This window comes from Podarcis pityusensis (assembly GCF_964106645.2).
Source record: "Podarcis pityusensis genome assembly, chromosome: 2".
In the NCBI taxonomy this organism is placed as follows: Eukaryota; Metazoa; Chordata; class Lepidosauria; order Squamata; family Lacertidae; genus Podarcis; species Podarcis pityusensis.
Genome location: NC_138029.1, coordinates 108,938,122 through 108,961,363, shown reverse-complemented (window position 1 = coordinate 108,961,363; position 23,242 = coordinate 108,938,122). Strand labels below are relative to the sequence as shown.

At 40.8% G+C, this 23,242-nt stretch overlaps 3 protein-coding genes and 1 pseudogene across 4 annotated transcripts in view; all 4 read right to left on the bottom strand.

Moving 5' to 3' along the window:
• Positions 1-847: 847 nt before the first annotated feature.
• Positions 848-1,811, bottom strand: LOC308470065 (olfactory receptor 2T27-like). Its single transcript, XM_080993320.1, has one exon. It carries the CDS (start codon positions 1,801-1,803, stop codon positions 1,069-1,071), a length of 735 nt encoding a protein of 244 aa, XP_080849446.1. The 5' UTR covers positions 1,804-1,811; the 3' UTR covers positions 848-1,068.
• An 11,680-nt stretch (positions 1,812-13,491) lies between these two features.
• Positions 13,492-14,398, bottom strand: LOC308470030 (olfactory receptor 2AK2-like; annotated as a pseudogene). The gene has a single exon. The product of its transcript is annotated as an olfactory receptor 2AK2-like (transcript).
• Positions 14,399-18,788: 4,390 nt separating this feature from the next.
• On the bottom strand, positions 18,789-19,487 carry LOC308471748 (olfactory receptor 2AK2-like; the record flags this gene model as incomplete). Its single annotated transcript, XM_080996002.1, has 1 exon — positions 18,789-19,487. One exon carries the CDS (start codon positions 19,485-19,487, stop codon positions 18,789-18,791), a length of 699 nt encoding a protein of 232 aa, XP_080852128.1.
• A 3,481-nt stretch (positions 19,488-22,968) lies between these two features.
• The window catches only part of LOC308469934 (olfactory receptor 2Z1-like), a 29,038-nt gene continuing 28,764 nt past the window's right edge, over positions 22,969-23,242 (bottom strand). The window contains exon 5 of the transcript XR_013982155.1: positions 22,969-23,233. The gene's annotated coding sequence lies outside the window, so the exon portion shown is untranslated. The remainder of the gene's footprint in view (positions 23,234-23,242) is intronic.

Here is a 23,242-nt window from a genome sequence, read left to right as displayed (position 1 = left end):
AGGGTCTACAGGTCTTGGTGGACCACAGGCTTAACAAGTGTCAACAGTGTGATGCAACAACAACAACAAAGGCTAATGCTATTCTCGACTGCATCAACAGAAGTCTAGTGTCCAGATCAAGGGAAGTAATAGAACCACTCTGTTCTACCTTGGTCAGTCCACACCTGGAATACTGTGTCCAATTCTGGGCAACACAATTTAAGATGGATGTTGACAAGGTGGAACGTGTTTACAGGAGAGCAACCAAGATGATTAAGGGTGTGACTCAAGGCAATGACTTGACTAAACATTCAGAAAAACGTTCTGACAGAAACAGCTGTTGTTCAGTGGAACAGTCTCTCAGGAGAGGTGGTGGATCTGGCAGCCCAGAATATGCCCAGCCCCTGCACTCAAGGTTATATATTAGACAGGAGAAAGATCCTTAGAATTTATACAATGTTTTAGGGGATTCCAAAAATTTCCTATAATACATTATTCCAATAAAAGTTACAGCAGTCATGAAATTAGGTTATTGTAATCTGTAAGAAAGCTACAGTATGAATGTTGAGATACATTTTTTGCTACCGTCACAAATCATATAGGTCTGCAATGATGCAGATAGGTCATTCAGGTATTGCAAAGGGGTTGTTTGAAATATTACGCACACATTAACACACACACCCCCACACACATACATATGATTTTCCACATAGAAAATAAATCTGAATTAATGGGGAGAGTTGGCACATTTCAATGCCAAAAACACCAAATGGGCACTGTTGAAAACCTGTGTTATTCATTTACTTAGTAGTTGATTTGATTTACGAATGATGCCCCATAAAATATTTCCAAGTGGTTTTACAGTAAAACAACATGAACAATGACAACAACTAAAAACAATTTAATTAAAGCAGACTCTGGTTTCAAGACTCTGTTCACACGTGAGTAGCAAGAATCCCACAATAATACGTTCATCTGAAGCATCCTTTGACAAATTTTGTATCTCTCACTTAAGTTCCTTCCAACTAAATTTCAGCCCCTGGATAAATTCCAAAGAGAGAGTACCTGCCATTCTGTTTCCTGCTGAAATCATTGACACATTGTGCATCTTGCAAAGAGCTTTCTCAGTGCTGCTAAGACGTCCCGGTTCCTCAGGCTGTATATGAAAGGGTTCATCATGGCAGGCGCAATGGTAAAAAACACAGTATTTATCATGGCCCTTTGTGCTGAATAGGAAGCGGCAGGTGTCATGTATGTCAAAATGGCTGTAACGTAGAAGATCCCCACCACACACAGATGGGACAAGCAGGTCCCCAAGGCCTTGTGGCTACTTCCAGAGGAACGTGCTCTGAGAACTTGAAGTAGGATGGCTATGTAGGAAGCCAGGATGATTGAGATGGGGATGAAAAAGATCATGAAATTACCAACATATCCTGTTATATCATATGCCAAGTTATCAGAGCAGGACAACTGAACAAGGGCTGGGTAATCGCACATGTAGTGTCTGATCACATTGGACTTGCAGTAGGGAAGTGGCAGTACATAAAGAGAACAGGTCAAGGCCTGCACAGAAGACCCAAACCAGGCAGCAACTGACATGATGCTGCAAATTTTGCTCCTCATGAGAACCGGATATTGCAGCGGCCTGCAGATAGCCACATACCTGTCATATGACATGGTTGCCAGGATGAAGCACTCTGCCCCTGCCATGAGCATTGTGACAAAAATCTGCACAAAACAACCGTAGAGTGAAATGCTGTAGCTCTGGGTTACAAAATCCACCGTCATTTTGGGAACAATGGAGAGAACTTGGCAGAGGTCCATGAAGGCTAGTTGGCTGAGGAAAAAATACATTGGGGTCTGCAGACCAGAGTCTGTCTTGATCAGAAAAAGAAGGAGGCTGTTCCCTATCAGAGCTACTATGAACATGAAGAGGAGCACACCAAGGAAAACCATAGGTGACCTTTGATGCTGAAGTCCAACCAGAAGGAACACGGTCCATGACATATTCCCTTCTCCCATTCCTCCTTCACTTGCCCAATTTTGCCTGAAGATTCAAGGAGAGGACTTGTGAGAAGTGGTGTGCCAAATTGTAGGGTTGAATCCACTGTACACATAACATAAACAACAAAAAGAGAACAGTTTTTAATATAATGGATTGTGTCTAATGCTTCTCACACTTAGTTCTGCCTGTGCAACAAGACTTCTTCTCCTCTTCTCCCCTCCAAGAATCCCCCAAATATCTTTGGGTGTTCCCAACCCTCCAGTTAGGGACGAGGGTGTCGCTGTGGGTTAAGCCACAGAGCCTAGGACTTGCCGATCAAAAGGTCAGCAGTTCGAATCCCTGTGACGGGGTGAGCTCCCGTTGCTCGGTCCCTGCTCCTGCCCCCCTAGCAGTTCGAAAGCAAGTCAAAGTGCAAGTAGATAAATAGGTACCGCTCCGGCGGGAAGGTAAACAGCGTTTCTGTGTGCTGCTCTGGTTCACCAGAAGCGACTTAGTCATGCTGGCCACATGACCTGGAAGCTGTACGCCGGCTCCCTCGGTCAATAAAGCGATATGAGCGCCGCAACCCCAGAGTCGTCTGCGACTGGAATTAATAGTCTGGGGTCCCTTTACCTTTACCTTTAACCCTCCAGTTGAGATTTTGAGGGTTCAAAGAGACAGCTGGAAAGAAGAGGAAGTTCTACTGAATGCATGGAAGTCCATTTTGCAGGCAGATCTTCAATGTTGGATACTACCCAATATGTTAGATGTCTCTCTGGGTGCATCCAGATTCTCACTACAGTGGTACCTTGGTTTACAACCTTAATCTGTTCCAGAAGTCTGATCTTAAACCAAAGCGGACTTTAACCCAGGTGTCCTTTCCAATAGAAAGTAATGGAAATCTGTTCCAGATGATGAAAAGCAACCCCTAAAACAACAATTTGACATGAATTTTACTGTTATATTTTGCTTGTGGGATTCAATGGCACAAGCTTAGGTTTGCTCAGTTGATGTGGATTGGGTGCTTTTGTGCTACCCCTGTCCCCCTCCCCCCACCACTAAAGGTGCAGAAATGCTTGGGAAATGGTAGGACAATTCCTGAAAACCTAGCCAACCTTGTGTTTTAGAAGGGAAAGGAGAATAGGGTGTTTGAGGTTGATCCAGCCCCAACTTCTCCTTTCATATCGCTAATTGTGGGACTTTTCCATTGTTGTTTCGGTGAAGCCCATTGCAGTTCTTTTTCAGTGGAAATGGGTCACCTGGGATCCAGATTCACCACTATAGGAGGGAAATCTCTCAAGGCCACCTCTAACATGCAACCACCGGAAGGACCATGTTCCTGTCCCTCCAGGTCCATAGCACTACCCCTTTCTCAGCTTATCTGGAGCAGGTTTAGAGATTCTGGCCCGTTCTCAGGGATGATGGGTTCTATAGCTTCAACATCTGGATGGCGTCAGGTTGGCAGCCCCTGCTTTCTCTAACCTATCCAGCAGGCTGTTATGGGTATGAAGGAAAGGGCAAACTCAATATTTAAAAAATGAATGCACAATAATGGGTCATATTTCAAAGCTTTATCATGCTTTAGAGATACACAAAATTCCCCATCCTGCCCAAACTCAGTATAAGCACGAGAATGGAATACTCTGTTTGTAAATACTCCTGTTTAAATAAAGGACGTGGATGGCAGGTGTTAAGCTCGGTGTCTATGATATATCTAAAGAATACTAGGGTTGTAGCTCAGTTGCTTTAGAGCTTTAGAGCTGCAAAACTATGAGTACTGTAGTACTGTAGTAAATTGTTTCCAGTAGAATGGTTTAACTCATCTACATTTTGAAGTGCCACAACCTGAGAATGTGGGAATAAATAGTATGTGTAGTGCCAAGTCTCACTTTCAAATGAATCCCTTGACCTTTCCTGGATGATATGGCAGGATAGAAATTATCTAAAAGGAATAAGTATACTCTACATAAATATATTCATTTTCCTGTTTGAATATATTTTTCCTATCTTCCATAAGCTTGCAAGGTTCTTAAGTACAAGTAAATTGGTGTTATCATGAATCAGCATGGAGGACCATCATGTGGCAAAAGATTGCATCCCATTTTAGTTCTACTCAGAATAGATCTGTTGAAATGAATGGCCAGGACTAACTTAGGTCCATTGATTTCCAAGGGGCTATAGAGTTGAATGAAATACAGAATAACTATGATTTCTAAAAATGTTCAGAATTACGTACCTGTGCCGACCGCTTCTGTTTACAACAGCAAGAAGGGAGAAAGTTTGGTTTCTTAAAATGATAATTAATTGCCAAGGCTTGGTTGAAAAACTGTGAGGCCTCTGTTGTGTTAATTAATTTTTTACAATAATTACTACTGTTATAGCTCCCCAGTTTCAAAGGGGTGGGAATTCATCCTCTACCGCAAAAATGTTTTCCCTTCCATTCTTTAAGAAAAAGAGAAATGCCTTCTTAATTAATGAGAAACGTTCACAATCCTTTTATATTCAAAAATAGGGGGGAGGAATGCCATGACCTATATTCAGGGCTGCAGAATTACATGTGCCTTTGCTTCCTATTGACATGCTTGTTTTTTAAAATTCCAAAACCTAAACAAACCAATTCATCCTCCCTGATAAAGCAACGTGCATATCTCTGAAAATTTCCCAACGTACATTTACAGCGAAATGTTTGCTTAGCTCCACAGACTCCCTATTTCCAGAAGCAGGAAATATATATCTGCCTTTTGATTCTGAAACATTCAGACCAGAACCAGTATTTCTCACCTGGCCCATCTCCAATCCAGCATTTCTACTCTCCAGGGAGAAATGCTCCGCCAGCTCCACCCTGAGGGAATTTGGCTCCCAAACCATTATTTTAATTGTTAAAAAACTTTATTGCATTTAAAAAGTGAAAACTTCCTACCACTCACCATCTGAAGATGCTGAAGATGCTTTCTTGGACTGTATGTATGTATGTATGTATGTATTTTTAATTTCTCTACCACTTTTTAAAAAAATAAAAACCTCAAAGGGATGTACCACATATTAAATCAATAAAACAATAAAACAATAGCCGGCGATATTCCTCAGGGCTCATAAGGAGCCTCTATGGTAGGTCTGGGTGTGTGTGGGCCCTGCCCCCTAGGCCAGGTGAAAAGGGCCTTGCCGGGAACTGCCTTCACGCCTCACAGCCGGGCATATTTAATAATAATAAAAATAAAATTTTATCTGTTCCCCACCCTCCCTGGACGGAGCCGGGCTCAGGGCTGCTAACACCATGAAACTAAGACAGTATACAAAGAACATAAGATCCTAAAAACAGGCAATCAGGACTTCCGGGTTAGCGCCATCGGTAATGGCGGAATTCCTCTGAACAAGAGGAATCCGCTCCGTGGAAATCGGGTCTGGCCGCCGCGGCGAAGGTGGAGACCCTTCAAAAATCACAGGCGGTTGAAGCCTGTGAACGTGGGATTCGGCGGGCACCATCAGCGCCTCCCCTACTCGCGGGGAAACCCGTTTTCGGGGATCCAGAGTGAAGTGGGGTGAGCGGCGCGGTGCTTTGAATCGACTGCTACTTTCACGGAGTGAAGCCGCACAGCCGTTGCCGGAGAGCGCTGACTTTTTCCTGTGGACAATTGGATTTAAAAGCAACTACCCGTGACTAGATTGAAGAATTGGAATTTTAAAAGTTTGAATTTGACAACGAAACGGGGGAGGTTCAAAACAGGAAGTCCGCCTTCCCCTTTTGTAAATAGACGGAAGCAAAACGGCTCAAGCTAAAGCCTTGGAAAGTTCACTGTAAAAGTTTAAATTTCCAGTATCAAAAATAGCGAACCCCCCTTGGAAGCAGGAGAAGAGGGGGGGGTGTTTTGGACTGTATTTGCCTGCAAAAGAGAGGGAAGGAGGCTAAAATTCCACAACTCAGAACCTGGGAACGGGCTGCCATTAAGATTGCTGTACTTTGGAGCCTGCATTGACTGTGAATAGACCGCTCACTGACAGCCAGCTAAGTAAGAGAGATACATTGTTTCAACTATTCTCTTCTGATTTTAAAAAAGAGTAAAAGGAGTAAAAGTAATTGTGAAACTAGTTTTATTGTTGCAACTGTGACTTAAAAGGTGATACTTTGGATTAATACAAATACAATTAGCAACTATATCCCTCTAGAGGAAGTTTCTGAAATTGCTGAAAGTGTTACAAGAGCTGGAATTTTCCATCTGCAAGATAAGACCTTGGGACTGTGGGACTGACCTTGAATTACTTAAGTGTTATGGCAGATGGAAAAGAAAAAATAGATCAGTCAATTCAAGACAAAACAACAAGGTCTGGGAAGTCTTGGCAACGAAGAGCCTCTACATCTGGCCCTCCTGCCTCATCTGCGGCTGTACTAACTCATTCTAAATCAAGAGGAATGACATCAGAAGAGGCTCTAGCGCTTGCATTAAGTAAGATAAATGAATCATTGGAACAACTTAATAAAAAAGTAGATGCTGCAAGTATTAAAATTGATCAGAACACAGGAAGTATAAATAGCTTGACACAAAAGGTTAATACTAATACAGAAACCATGGAGAAGCTGATACAGGAATCCAATTTGACACGACAGACCGCAGAGGAAGCTAAGGAAAAAGTTGTTGCTGTGGAAGCGAAAGTAATTAAAATAGAAACAGAGAGAGTTCCAGACCTTCAGAAGCAACTGGAGGACCACAAGTTGACGCTTTCTATGATTGAGCTTAAGGATAAACAGACAAATTTGAGGATTAGAGCTGTACCCGAATTGGAAAAGGATAGTTTGATAGACTATCTCACGCAGGAATTTGCAGATTTTTGGGACCTGGATTTGGAACAAGAGGAATTTAGAATTGTGAGGGCCTTTAGACTTGGAAGAGGAGGGAAGAAAGAGAAGAATAGAACAAGAGACTGTTTGATTACCCTCCGATCTAAAGAAGAGAGGGATAGAATTTTGGGTTGGCATTACCAGAAGACTTTGGAAATACAACAGTCAAGAGTGGAAATATTTAAAGACATCCCGAAACATCTTTTGGATCTCAGGTCCAACTATGGAGATTTGGTTGTCCTGCTGAGAAGGAAAAAAATCATCTTCAGGTGGGAATTTCCTCAAGGCCTATCTTTTAGCTTTAAAGGAAGGAAAATAAAAATAAGATCAGTAGAAGACAAACTAAAGTTTTTGAACAACTATGAGGAAGATTTGCAGAAGGAACTTGGAAAAGAGTCAAAAGCGTCTGACAGAGGATCGCCACACAGAGGATTAGAGCAAACAGCATTGGACAGAAGATCACCAAAAGGGGGAATAGTGGATATAGCAACATTATCTTTTGAACTGGACCGCCCAGTGAACGTGACACCGACACCACCAACGGAAGAAGAGCAGGCATTGGGTGCAATTGGAGGAAAATCAGAGTAACTACATTATGGCACTGCAAGTATTAAGTTGGAACATTAATGGTCTGAACTCCCCGGAAAAAAGGCGGAGAGTCTTTCATTTACTTAAAAAAGAACAATTGGACTTGATCTGTCTGCAAGAAACACATGTGATAAGGCTACATAGGAAGATATTGAGTAATAAAAGACTGGGCCAAGAATTTATTTCATCAGACAAAGTTAAAAAAAGAGTAGTCCTCTATGCAAAAGAGAGCCTATCACCGAAATTTATATTTAAAGATAACCAAGGAAGATTCGTTGCAATTGAAATTCAATCACAAGGAGAGAAATTTTTGATAGTAGGTATTTATGCACCTAATGAAGGAAAATCGGAATTCTTCAAGAAGTTACATGAGATCCTGATAGACTATATGGATTACAACATGATTTTGATGGGAGATATGAATGGAGTGGTGTCTACAAACATGGACAAGGCACAGAGACAGGTAGTCACTAAGGATGGTAGGCTACCAAAAACTTTTTTTGACATGACTGAAAATATGGATTTAGTTGACATCTGGAGAACGAAGAACCCTCTGGGAAGAGAGGGAACTTTCTTCTCGGAGGCTAAAATGACATGGACAAGAATTGACCAAATCTGGGTAACTAGAGAACTGGCTCCGAAGACTAGTAAAGTGGAAATTTGCCCTAAAACTTGTTCCGACCATAATGCTGTGAAGATGGAAATGAAACTGACGCCAATTGGCTCCTTTAGATGGAGGATGAATGATACTTTGTTTAGGAATGAGGAAGTGACTAAGAAGGCCAAAAAAACTTTGAGAGACTATTTTGAGATAAATATGAACACTATTGTGGAAAAAAGAGTAATCTGGGATGCAAGTAAAGCGGTTATGAGAGGTTTTCTGATACAGCAGAATGCAATTAAGAAGAGAACCCAAAACGAAAAAAAAGATAAAATCCTGGAGAAAATAAAGGAAGGAGAGAAGAAATTGAGAGCGAAACCAAAGTCGCAGGAGATCCTGAAAGAGATAAAGTTATATCGAGTACAATATATGAAAATGATGAATCAGGAAATAGAATGGAAGATTAAACAGATGAGACAAAAGACATTTGAATCAGCAAATAAGTGTGGAAAACTGTTGGCTTGGCAAATGAAAAAAAGACAAAAGCTTAATACCATTCCGAATTTGGAAGTGGAAGGAAAGAATATACAGAATCCAGTGGAAATTAGAAAGTGCTTCCAGAGGTATTTCAAACAACTATATACACAGGAGACGCGGAAAGAAATGGACATTGATAGATTTTTTAAAATTAATGGACTACAAAAAATCTCTCAGGAAAATAAGTTAATGTTGAATTACAAAATAACGGAGCAGGAAGTAGAAGGGGCCATTCAGAACATGCAATTGGGTAAATCCCCAGGACCGGATGGATTGACTTCAAGATACTACAGATCTCTGAAAGAATGGTTAATACAACCTTTAAAGGAAGTCTGTAATGAAATTCTGGAAGGGAAAAGGGCACCAGAGTCGTGGAAGGAAGCTTATATCACACTTATAATACCGAAAATAGAGTCTGAAAAGACACAACTCAAGAACTACCGCCCCATATCACTGCTTAATGTGGATTATAAAATTTTTGCGGATATTTTGGCTAAAAGATTAAAAAAGGTGTTAGCAGAAGAAATTCATAAAGATCAAGCGGGCTTTCTCCCAGGCAGACACTTGTCTGACAATATGAGGAACATAATTAATATCTTAGAAAAATTACAAGTGAAAATTAATACTAAAGCAGTATTGATATTTGTGGACGCGGAGAAAGCCTTCGACAATATTTCTTGGAGTTTTATGAAGAAGAATTTACAGGGGATGGGGGTTGGTCAAGGTTTTGGAAATGGTATAGGTGCAATTTATTCAGAACAGAAGACTAAATTAATTGTGAACAACGTAGTGACGGAAGAATTTAAGATTGAGAAAGGAACACGACAAGGTTGCCCAATCTCTCCATTGCTTTTTATGTCGGTCCTGGAGGTTTTGCTAAATATGATTAGAAGGGACCAATTGGTTAAAGGTATACAAGTGGGAGCTAAACAGTACAAATTGAAAGCATTTGCTGACGACTTAGTATTGACTTTACAGGAGCCAAAATCTAGTACTAAAAGAGTATTGGAATTGATTCAAGAATTTGGTCAGGTAGCAGGCTTTAAGTTGAACAAGATGAAAACTAAGGTTTTAGAGAAAAATCTAACTGCGATGGAGAGAGATAAGTTTCAGAAGGAGACAGGATTAACATTGGTTAAGAAAGTGAAATATTTAGGGGTTAATATGACTGCTAAGAACGTGAATTTATTTAAGGATAATTATGAAAAATGTTGGACTGAAGTGAAAAAGGACTTAGAAATATGGTTAAATTTGAAGTTATCATTGCTAGGTCAAATTGCTGTGATAAAAATGAACGTATTGCCGAGGATGCTGTTTTTGTTTCAAACATTGCAAATTTTAGACAAAATGGACTGTTTCAAGAAGTGGCAAAGAGATATCTCTAGATTTGTCTGGCAGGGCAAGAAGCCTTGAATAAAATTTAAGATATTAACAGTTGCTAAAGAAAGAGGTGGATTTGCCCTGCCAGACCTTAAACTTTATTATGAATCAGCCACTTTTTGTTGGCTGAGAGAATGGATGCTTCTTGAAAACACTGATGTGTTGGATTTGGAAGGTTTCAACAATGTATTTGGTTGGCATGCATATCTGTGGTATGATAAGGTTAAAGCACACAAAGCGTTTAAAAACCATATTGTCAGAAAAGCACTGTTTAATGTCTGGATAAGATAGAAGGACTTGTTGGAAAATAAAACCCCAAGATGGCTGTCACCAATGGAAGCAAAGGCTCAGAAAAAACTCAATATTGAGGCCAAATGGCCGAAGTATTGGGAAATTCTGGAACAAGAGGGAGATAGATTAAAACTGCAGAGTTTTGAAAAATTGAAAAATAGAGTGCGAGACTGGCTCCATTATTATCAAATAATGGAGGCATATAATGTGGACAAAAAACTAGGTTTCCAGGTGGAAAAATCAAAATTAGAAACAGAATTGTTAGACCCCAAAGTTAAGAATTTGTCAAGAATGTATAACTTGCTGTTGAAATGGAATACTCAGGATGAAACGGTGAAATCTGCTATGATTAAATGGGCACAAGATGTTGGACATAACGTTATGATGGCTGACTGGGAACAGTTATGGACCACAGGTATGAAGTTTACGGCATGTAATGCCTTAAAAGAGAATTTAATGAAAATGATTTTCAGGTGGTACATAACACCAGTCAAGCTTGCAAAAATCTATCATTTGCCCGATAATAAATGCTGGAAATGTAATGAGACTGAAGGTACATTCTTCCACCTTTGGTGGACATGCCCAAGGATTAAGAACTTCTGGGAGATGATTTACAATGAAATGAAAAAGGTATTCAAATATACCTTCCTGAATAAACCGGAGGCCTTTCTCCTGGGCATGGTCGGCCAATTGGTGCCAAAGAAGGATAGAACTTTTTTTATGTATGCTACAACAGCAGCAAGAATACTTATCGCAAAGTATTGGAAGACACAAGATCTACCCACCCGGGAAGAATGGCAGATGAAGCTGATGGACTACATGGAACTGGCGGAAATGACTGGCAGAATCCGAGACCAGGGAGAAGAGTCGGTGGAAGAAGATTGGAAAAAATTTAAAGTATATTTACAGAAATATTGCAAAATTAATGAATGTTAGAAGGATGCTGGAACGAAGTTATATGGCTTTAGCAGAAATGTTATAAAGAATTAAGTAAAAATAGATTGTTAATGGACCAAAGTGGAAAATTTAAGGTTAGACTGTCTTAAGTTAAATTTTAGAACGAAAATTGAGAAAGATGGAAAGGACTTGCTGAAATAGCTAATTGAACTAGAATACAAAAAAGGGAGGTGTGAGGAGGTCGATGAAATAAGTATATGAAAGGTAAAGACATGGAAAGGTTGGATGTGTTTTTAAATGTTTTTGTTCTGTTTTTTCGTTGTTTTACTGTATTGCTTTTTGTTTTTTTGTTTTTTGTTTTTTTATGTATTGTAAGGTATTGTTTTGTTTTGTTTAATTTTCTATTGTTCTTTTTCTCTTTTTGTAACTTTAAAACTCCTAATAAATATCATTTAAAAAAAAAACAGGCAATCAATTAGCTAAAATACATCTTAAAATTAGTTCAGAGCAAATATTGAGGATGATGATGAATGTTCCTACGCATCTACTGGACAACAAAGAAGCGGAAGATTCATCTGTTCCGTGCTCAGGTTCTGCTTATGGGCTCCTCACAGACATGTGGTGGTGGGCATTGTGAGAACAGGATGCTCAGCTAAAAGGGCCTTTGGGCTGATCCAGAAGGACTCTCCTTGTGGTTTTATGGTAGGGGGCAGACTAGGGAGACTTCACACACACACACACACACACACACACACACACACACACACTTTTGTAGGCATGCACAGCGTATTTCATTTGGGTTTGCCCCCAAGGATTTTGTAAAAATTATTTCAGCAAAGGAAGAAGGGATAGGGAATGTCAAGATAAACAAACATGGACAAGGAAAAGGTTAAAAAACTGACAGAGGCAGGAGGAAAAGGCTGGAATGGATCTGCAGGGGGCACTGCTGGAGTCAATCAGCACGCTGCTGCTTCCAGAGACAAACACAGGCAGAAGCTGCAGAGCCAATCCAGATCCATTCCAGCCTTTTTCTTCTGCCTGCATCTCTCGCTGTCTGCTTTCCTTGGTCCCTGTGTTAGTGTTGGTGTTTTTCATTTTAGAGACAATAGGGGACAAATGCACGGTTCTGGACTTCAGCAGGAAGCACCAGATGCACAAATAAAAGATGGGGCACACCTGGCTTACTAGCAGTACATGTGAAAAGGATCTACAGGTCTTGGTGGACCACAGGCTTAACAAGTGTCAACAGTGTGATGCAACAGCCAAAAAAAGCTAATGCTATTCTCGACTGCATCAACCGAAGTCTAGTGTCCAGATCAATGAAAGTAATAGAAGCACTCTATTCTACCTTGGTCAGTCCACACCTGGAATACTGTGTCCAATTCTGGGCAACACAATTTAAGAAGGATGTTGTCAAGCTGGAACGTGTTTACAGGAGAGCAACCAAGATGATTAAGGGTCTGGAAAGTAAGCCTTACGAGAAATGCTTGAAGGAGCTGCGTATGTTTAACCTGGAAAAGAGGAGACTGAGAGGAAATATGATAGCCATCTTCAAATATGTAAAGGGCTGTCACATGGAAGAGGGAGCATGTTTGTTTTCTCCTGCTCTTGAGGGTAGGACTCGAGGCAGTGACTTCTAGTTGCAGAAAAGGAGATTCTGACTAAACATTCAGAAAAACCTCCAGACAGTAACAGCTGTTGGGCAGTGGAACAGTCTCTCATGAGAGGTGGTGGAGCTGGCAGCCCAGAATATGCCCAGCTCCTTCACTGAAGGTTATTGAGATATATATATATATATATTCGACAGGGGAAATGTTCCTTAGAATTTACACAACGTTTTAGGGCATTCTAAGCATTTCCTATAATACATTATCCCAAGAAAATTTACAGCAGTCCTGTAAGATATGTTATTATAATTTGTAAGAAAGCTACAGTATGAATGTTGGGATTCATTTTTTGCTACCATCACAAATCATATAGTGGTAATGATGCAAACAGGACATTCAGGTATTGCAAAGGAGTTGTTCGAAACATTACGCATGCGTACCACCCCCACCCACATACATATGATTTTCCACGGAGAAAGTAAATGTGTTTTAAAAGGGGTGGGTTGGGGAATATAGGCACACATTTCAATTCCAAGAACACCATATGACATTGTTGGAAACCTGTGTTATTCATTTACTTAGTAGATTCCATTTACGAATGATGCCCCATAAAATATTTCCAAGTGGTTTTACAGTAAAACAACATGAACAATGACAACAACTAAAAACCATTTAATTAAAGCAGACTCTGGTTTCTAGATTCTGTTCACTCGTGAGTAGCACCAATCCCACAATAATACGCCCATCTGAAGCACCATTGGACACATTTTGAATCTCTCACTTAAGTTCCCTCCAGCTAAATTTCAGCCCCTGGATAAATTCCAAAGAGAGAGTACCTGCCATTTTGTATCCTGCTGAAATCATTGACACAGTGCACATCTTGCAAAGAGCTTTCTCAGTGCTGCCAAGACGTCCCGGTTCCTCAGGCTGTATATGAAAGGGTTCATCATGGCAGGCACAATGGTAAAAAACAAAGTGTTTATCATGGCCCTTTGTGCTGAATAGGAAGTGGCAGGTGTCATGTACGTCAAAATGGCTGTAACGTAGAAGATCCCCACCACACACAGATGGGACAAGCAGGTCCCCAAGGCCTTGTGGCTTCTTCCAGAGGATCATGCTCCGAAGACTTGAAGTAGGATGGCTATGTAGGAAGCCAGGATGACTGAGATGGGGATGACAAGGAACATGGAATTACCAAAGTATGCTGTTATATCATATGCCAAGTTGTCAGAACAGGACAACTGGACAAGGGCTGGGTAATCGCACATGTAGTGTCTGATCACATTGGACTTGCAGTAGGGAAGGGGCAGTACATAAAGGGAACTAGTGAAGGCCTGCACAGAAGACCCAAACCAGACAGCAACTGACATGATGATGCAAATTTTCCTCCTCATGAGAACCGGATATTGCAGTGGTCTGCAGATAGCCACGTACCTGTCATATGACATGGTCGCCAGGATGAAGCACTCTGCCCCTGCCATGAGCATTGTGACAGAAATCTGCACAAAACAACCATAGAGGGAAATGCTGTAGCTCTGGGTTACGAAATCCACCGTCATTTTGGGAACAATGCAGAGAACCTGGCAGAGGTCCATGAAGGCTAGTTGGCTGAGGAAAAAATACATTGGGGTCTGCAGACCAGAGTCTGTCTTGATCAGAAAAAGAAGGAGGCTGTTCCCTATCAGAGCTACTATGAACATGAAGAGGATCACACCAAGGAAAACCATAGGTGACCTTTGATGCTGAAGTCCAACCAGAAGGAACACAGTCCATGACATATTCCCTTCTCCCATTCTTCCTTCACTTCCCCAGTTTTGCCTGAAGACTTAAGCAGAGTATTTGTGAGAAGTGGTGTGCCAATTTGTAGGGTTGAATCCACTGTATACATAACATAACAAAATGGAGAGCAGCTTTTAATATAATGAATTGTGTCTATTGCTCTGCACACTTAGTTCTGCCTGTGCAACAAAACCTCTTCTCCTCTTCTCCCTTCCAAGAGTCCCCAAAATATGTTTGGGGGGTTCCCAACCCTCCAGTTGAGATTTTGAGGGTTCAATGGGGCAGCTGGAAAGAAGAGGAAGTTCTACTGAATGCATGGAAGTCCATTTTGCAGGCAGATCTTCAATGCTGGATACTGCCCAATATGTTAGAAGTCTCTCTGGGTGCATCCAGATTCTCACTACAGTGGTACCTTGGTTTACAACCTTAATCCGTTCTTGATCCGTTCTGGAAGTCTGGTCTTAAACCAAAGTGGACTTTAACCAAGGCGTGCTTTCTGGTGGAAAGTAAAGGAAAAAGGATTAATCCTTTCCAGCCGATGAAAGCAAAGCCTAAAACAGCAATTTAACATTGTATTTTGCTTGTGGGATTCAATGGCAGAGCAGCAGCTTAGGTTTGCTCAGTTAATGTGGCTTGGGTGCTTTTGTTCTGCCCCTGTCCGCTCCCCCCACCACAAAAGGCGCAGAAAGGCTTGGGAGATGGTAGGATAATTCCTAAAAACCCAGCCAACCTTGTGTTTTAGAAGAGAAAGGAGAATAGGGTGTTTGAGGTTGATCCAGCCCCAACTTCTCCTTTCATATCGCTAATTCCTGGGACTTTTGCTTGGGACTTTTCCTTCGTTCTTTTGGGGAAGCCCATTGCAGTTCTTTTTCATTGGCAATGGGTCACTTGGGATCCAGATTCACCGCTATAGGAGGGAAATCTCTAACATGCAACCACCGGAAGGACCATGTTCCTGTCCCTCCACATTCATAGCACTACCCCTTTCTCAGCTTATCTGGAGCAGGGTTATAGATTCTGGCCCGTTCTCAGGGATGATGGGTTCTATAGCTCCAACATCTGGATGGCGTCAGGTTGGCTGCCCCTGCCTTACTCTAACCTATCCAGGAGGCTCTTATGGAAATGAAGGAAAGGGCAAACTCAATATTTAAAAAATGAATGCACAATAATGGGTCATTTATCAAAGCTTTATCATGTTCTTAGAGAGACACAAAAATCCCCATCCTGCCCAAACTCAGCCTAAGCATGAGAATGGAATACTCTGTTCGTAAATATTCCTGTTTGAAATGAAAGGATATGGATGGCAGGTGTTAAGCCCGGTGTCAATGATACAGCTAAAGAATATCAATGCCAGACTGTTGTAGCTCAGTTGCTTTAGAGCTGCAAATCCATGAGTAGTGTAGTAAATTTTTTCTAGTAGAATATTTTATCTCATGTACATTTTGAAGTGCCACATAGGCAGCATGTGGGAATAAATAGTATGCGTAGTGCTAAGTTTATAAAAATACCTGTTTCTCATCCCTTGACTTTTTCTGAAGGGTATGGTAGGATAGAAAATAACTAAAAGGACTATGCATACGCTAAATGAATACATACATTTTCCTGTTTGAATATATTTTTCCTATTTACCATAAGATTGCAAGGTTCTTAAGTACAAGTAAATTGGTGTTATCATGAATCAGCATGATGGACCATCATGTGGCAAGACATTGCATGCCATTTTAGTTCTACTCAGAGTAGATCTGTTGAAATGAATGGCCAGGACTGACTTAGGTCCATTGATTTCCAAGGGGCTATAGAGTTGAATGAAATATAGAATAACTATGACTTCTACAAATGTTCAGAATTACATACCTGTGCCAACCGCTTCTGTTTACAACAGCAAGAAGGGAGAAAACTTTAGTTCCTTTAAATGAAAATTAATTCCCAAGGCTCGGATGAAAAACTATGATGCCTCTGTTGTGTTAATTAATTTTTTACAATAATTACTACTGTTATAGCTCCCCAGTTTCAAAGAGGTGGCAATTCATACTCTACCGCAAAAATGATTTCCCTTCCATTCTTTGAGACAAAGAGAAATGCCTTCTTGATTAATGAGAAACGTTCACATTCTTTTTATATTCAAAAATAGGGGGGAGGAATGCCATGACCTATATTCAGGGCTGCAGAATTACATGTGCCTTTGCTTCCTTTTGACATGCTTGATTTTTAAAATTCCAAAACCTACACAAACCAATTCATGCTCCCTGATAAAGCAACGTGCATATCTCTGAAAATTTCCCAACGTACATTTACAGCGAAATGTTTGCTTAGCTCCACAGACTCCCTATTTCCAGAAGCAGGAAATATATATCTGCCTTTTGATTCTGAAACATTCAGACCAGAACCAGTATTTCTCACCTGGCCCATCTCCAATCCAGCATTTCTACTCTCCATGGAGAAATGCTCCGCCAGCTCCACCCTGAGGGAATTTGGCCCCGAAACCATTATTTTAATTGTTACCAATCATTGTTTGCTTGGGACTGCTGATGGCAGTTCTCTGACATATACAAATAAAGCTGTATTCGATGGATGAAAGGATATGTGATGTCTGACATGACTGAGAATCGTAGAGCCAGAGACGGAGATCCTTAAAGCATTAAAATCGAGATGTGGAAAATATGGAAACAACGAGGAGAGGCAGGACTGAGATTTGGAGATATGCTTCAAGGTCCAGACTATGGGAAGTCCCAAAAAATTAATAATTATAATCTGGATGATAATTCCATCTTTTTTATTTTAGTTTTTTATTTTAATTGGATTATGATTTGATATGTTAATTGGATGTTTTTTATTGGAAAATTAATAAAAATGATTTAACAAAAAAAAATTAGTCCAGAGCAAATATTGAGGATGCTGATGATGGTGAATGTTCCTACGCATCTAATGGACAACAAAGCAGCAGAAGATTCATCTGTTCCGTGCTCAGGTTTTGCTTATGGGCTCCTCACAGACATGTGGTGGTGGGCATTGTGAGAACAGGATGCTTAGCTAAAAGGGCCTTTGGGCTGATCCAGAAGGACTCTCCTTGCGGTTTTATGGTAGGGGGCAGACTAGGGAGACTTCTCCCTCCCTCCCCCCCCCCTCTCTCTCTCTCTCTCTCACACACACACACACACACACACACACTCCTCACTTGTGTAGGCATGCACAGCCTATTTCATTTGGGTGAGCCCCCAGGGATTTTGTAAAAATTATTTCAGCAAAGGAAGAAGGGATAGGGAATGTCAAGACAAACAAACAGGGACAAGGAAAAGGTAAATATGGGGGGGGGGACCCTGACAAAATAGCCACAGATGCGCTCAGGAAGCCAAAATAGGAGATATTTCTTGCAGAGAAAAAGTCTCAAGCCCATCTGACCAGAGGAAGGCACTTCAGGAGGTCCAAAGGTTGAATGGCTTCTCCTCCTCACCTGCGTATGTTTAACCTGGAAAAGAGGAGACTGAGAGGCAATATGATAGCCATCTTCAAATATGTAAAGGGCTGTCACATGGAAGAGGGAGCATGCTTGTTTTCCCCCTGCTCTTGAGGGTAGGACTCGAGGCAATGACTTCCAGTTGCTGAAAAGGAAATTCTGACTAAACATTCAGGAAAACGTTCTGGCAGTAACAGCTGTTGGGCAGTGGAACAGTGTCTTACAAGAGGTGGTGGAGCTGGCAGCCCAGAATACGCCCAGCTCTTTCACTGAAGGTTATATATTAGACAGGGGAAATGATCCTTAGAATTTATACAATGTTTTAGGGTTTTCCAAAAATTTCCAATTATGCATTATTCCAATAAAAGTTACAGCAGTTATGAAATCAGATTATTAAGGGGTTGTTCAAAACATTATGCACACATTCACCTCCCCCCCCCCCCCCACAGACATACATATGATTTTCCTCAGAGAAAATAAATCTGAATAATATGGGGTGGGGAAAATAGCTACACATTTCAATGCCAAAAACACCAAATGGGCACTGTTGAAAACCTGTGTTATTCATTTACTTAGTAGTTGATTCGATTTACAAATGATGCCCCATAAAATATTTCCAAGTGGTTTTACAGTAAAACAACATGAACAATGACAACAACTAAGAACAATTTAAGTAAATCAGACTCTGGATTCCAGACTCTGTTCACTCGTGAGTAGCAAGAATCCCACAATTATACGGCCATCTGAAGCACCCTTAGACAAATTTTGTATCTCTCATTTAAGTTCCTTCCAACTATATTTCAGCCCCTGGATAAATTCCAAAGGGAGAGTACCTGCCATTTTGTTTCCTGCTGAAATCATTGACACATTGTGCATCTTGCAAAGAGCTTTCTCAGTGCTGTTAAGACGTCCCGGTTCCTCAGGCTGTATATGAAAGGATTCATCATGGCAGGCGCAATGGTAAAAAACACAGTGTTTATCATGGCCCTTTGTGCTGAATAGGAAGCGGCAGGTGTCATGTACGTCAAAATGGCCGTAACGTAGAAGATCCCCACCACACACAGATGGGACAAGCAGGTCCCCAAGGCCTTGTGGCTACTTCCAGAGGAGTGTGCTCTGAGAACTTGAAGTAGGATGGCTATGTAGGAAGCCAGGATGACTGAGATGGGGATGAGAAAAACTAGGAAATCCCCAAAATATATGACTTTATTGAAGGCAGAATTGTCAGAGCAGGACAACTGTACAAGGGCTGGATAATCACACATGTAATGGTTGATCACATTGGACTTGCAGTAGGGAAGTGGCAGTACATAAAGGGAACAGGTCAAGGCCTGCACAGAAGACCAAAACCAGGCAGCAACTGACATGATGTTGCAGATTTTGCTCCTCATGAGAACCGGATATTGCAGCGGCCTGCAGATAGCCACGTACCTGTCATATGACATGGTTGCCAGGATGAGGCACTCTGCCCCACCCAAGAGCAGTATGACAGAGATCTGCACGACACAACCATAGAGGGAAATGCTGTAGCTCTGGGTTAAAAAATTCACTGCCATTTGGGGAACAATTGAGAGAACTTGGCAGAGGTCCATGAAGGCTAGTTGGCTGAGGAAAAAATACATTGGGGTCTGCAGACCAGTGTCTGTCTTGATCAGAAAAAGAAGGAGGCTGTTCCCTATCAGAGCTACTATGAACATGAAGAGGATCGCACCAAGGAAAACCATAGGTGACCTTTGATGCTGAAGTCCAACAAGAAGGAACACGGTCCATGATGTTGAATTCCCCTCTACCATCCCTCCTTCATTTGCCCAAAATTCACCTGTAGACTCAAGGAGAAGACTTGTGAGAAGTGGTGTGCCAAATTGTAGGCTTGAATCCACTGTACACATAACATAAACAACAAAAAGGAGAGTAGTTTTTAACATAATGTCCAATGCTCTGCACACGTAGTTCTGCTGGTGCAACAAGACCTCCTCTTCTCTACTCCCCCCATGAGTCCCCCCAAAATATTTAGGGGTTCCCAATCCTCCAGCTGAGATTTTGAGGGTTCAATGGGACAGCTGGAGGGAAGAGGAAGTTCTATTGAATGCATTAAAGTCCATATACTGCCCAATATGTTAGAGGTCTCTCTGGGTGCATCCAGATTCTCACTACTTTGCTTGTGGGATTCAATGGCATAGCAGCAAATTCGGGTTTCTCAGTTAATGTGGATTGGGTTCTTTTGTGCAACAAACCTACTCCTGTCCATCCCCCCTGCCGCTGCCCCCCTCTGGGCAACAGAAGGTGGGGAAATGGATGGGAAAGTGTAATATAATGCAATCTCATTTAATTGGCCCTCAAAGTTGGATATATGCTCAATAAGCAGGTTTCTTGAAAGTGCTCCAATCCTATTTTCCTACATGTAAACCGCTTAGAAGCCTATTTTGGTATCAAGCGTTATATAAATATTACTGCTAATAACAGATGGGTAGGCAATTCAGTCAAATAGCATGTTTTCATGACTGCAAGTAAATTCTTAGGACTGAAAATATTTCTCAGTTTCTACTCTTTTATTATTTATCTGGTCTGCTCCATATTTACACACTACCTGATTTCTGGTTCAAAAAGGTGAATTTCTAAAATTAACTTCCAAACTGGAGAATTTATTACAGTGGTACCTCAGGTTACATACGCTTCAGGTTACAGACTCCGTTAACCCAGAAATAGTGCTTCAGGTTAAGAACTTTGCTTCAGGATGAAAACAGAAATCGTGCTCCGGTGGCGCAGCGGCAGCAGGAGGCCCCATTAGCTAAAGTGGTGCTTCAGGTTAAGAACAGTTTCAGGTTAAGTACGGACCTCCAGAACGAATTAAGTACTTAACCTGAGGTACCACTGTACTTGTCTCAACAATCATTTCCTTCAGTTTGCATCTATCTTTTCATCCTGTCTTTAATGTGGATGACATTGGAAACAAAACAAAAGGCACTTCATTGCAGGAAAACACTGCAAGAAACTAAAGACAGATCACCATCTTGATGTGATCGTGTGTGTGATTGCAAAATAGTGACAACTATCAGCAGAAATTTTATCTGAACAGAGCCTTTCAGTATTTGAAGAAGACAATAATCTTCACCATTCATAGAGCCTTAAATAGTGAGCCAGAATTAAAGATAGCACATGTACAGGAAGAATGCAATGATAATAAATGTTGCTTAATTTAATGGCTATTAGGATGTAAGGCAAAGATGCCAGAATCTTACTCTGCTAGTCTATATGTCTTCATGACTGAACTCTTTGAAAACATTAGCAAAACATTCAAATGGATTTTATTACCCTGACATTAAAATGTACATTTCCAAAGTTCCTAGAAAACACAGATTCATACACATTCTAAATCTATACATTTTACATTTTATCTGATGCAAAATTCTGAAAATAGGTGTGTGGAGCTGTCATTGATATGGTCCAATCCAATCCAAATTGCTTTTCACTGATATGGTAAACAGTTATGTTTTCTCATTTTTCCAATCTTAAATTCAGTTCTCGACATTCCCACAGCTATTTGCAATTAATAATAATTTAAAAAATACTCAGGAAATTCAGGTGCCATTTAGTGCTAGTTTCTCCTAATAATACACATTTTTGCAAGCAATTGTCCTTACACATTGGTTGGGAAAAGATGAAGGACAGCTGTGTTTCAATTTGCATAGTGGTTTTGGAAGTGTGAATTAATTTTAATGCAAATGAAATGAAATGAAATGAAATAAACCCATCCCTAATTTGTATTTATCTCGCTCTCTTTTTAATCCTTTGGCCATTCCTGGAGGGTAAGGCAGGATATAAATTAACTAAAATACACTAAATAAATAAATAAATAAATACATTTTCTTGTTTGATTATATTCTTGCATTAACCATATGCTTACAATTTTTGAGTAAAAATAAGTGAATTAACATGATGGACCATCACACTTCAAAAGATTGCATCCAGAGTAGCCCCATTGAAATTAATGACCAGGACTAACTTAGGTCCATTAAATTCCATGGGGCTATGGAGCTGGATGCAATGCAAAGTAACTATGACTTCTACAAAAGTTAAGAATTACATACCTGTGCCGACCGCTTCTGTTTACAACAGCAAGAGGGGAGAAAAATTAGTTTTTTAAAATGAAATATAATTGCACAGGCTCCGTTGAAAAACATTCATGCTTCTGTTGTGTTAATTAAATCTTTTTCAATCATTACTACTGCTATAGCTCCCCAAATTTAAAGGGGTGACAACTCTTCATCTATTGCAAAAATAATTTCTCCTATATTCTATGTGAAAAAGAGACATGTCTTCTTCATTGATGAGAAAGGTTCACATTCATTTTATATTCAAAAGAAGTGGGGAGGGATGCCCTGACCTATATTCATGGCTGCAGAGCTACATGTGCCTTTGCTTCCCTTTAACATGCTTGATTTTTAAAATTCCAAACAATAAACAAAACCAATTCATACTCTCTTATAAAGCAACATGCATAAGTCGGAAAATATCCTAAGCTACGCTTACAGCAAAATGTTTGCTTAGCTCCACTGGCTCCCTGTTTCTAGAGACAGGAAAAAGATAGGTGCCTTTTGATTTTGAAACATTCAAACCAGAACCAGTATTTCTCACCTGCCACATATCCAATCCAGTATCTCTCATCCCAATGGAGAAATGTTCAGCCAACTCCATCCTTAGGGAATTTGGCTCCGAGTCCAAGATTTTAATTGTTACCGAACTTTAATGCAGTTCAAAAGTGAAAACTTCCTACAACTCACATCCCAAAGTTGCTGTAACTTTCTTGCACAGTATTTTATAATGTTGTGGATGAGGATTCATGCTCCCACCCTTCTACTGAACAATAAAAAAAGAAGATTCAAATGTTCAGTGGTGAGGTCCTACTTATGGGCTCCTCACAGACATGGGGTGCTGGGCACTGTGAAAACAGGATGCTCAACTAAAAAGGCTGAGCCAACAGGGTTCTCCTTATAGTTCTGGGATGCGGGTAGTGCTGTGGTCTAAACCACGGAGCCCCTTGGGCTTGCCAATTGGAAGGTCAGTGGTTCGAATCCCTGGAATGGAGTGAGCTCCCGTTGCTCTGTCCCAGCTCCTGCCAACCTAGCAGTTCGAAAGCATGCCAGTGCAAGGAGATAAATAGGTACCTCTGTGGTGGGAAGGTAAACGGCATTTCTGTGCGGTCTGGTTTCCGTCACTGTGTCCACTTGCGCCAGAAGTGGTTGAGTCATGCTGGCCACATGACCTGCAAAGCTGTCTGTGGACAAACGCCGGCTCCCTCAGACTGAAAGCA

Coding starts and splice junctions, on each gene's coding strand:
- LOC308470065 (XM_080993320.1), bottom strand. CDS start 1,803: ATGGACCTCTGCCAAGTTCTCTCCATTGTTCCCAAAATGACGGTGGAT.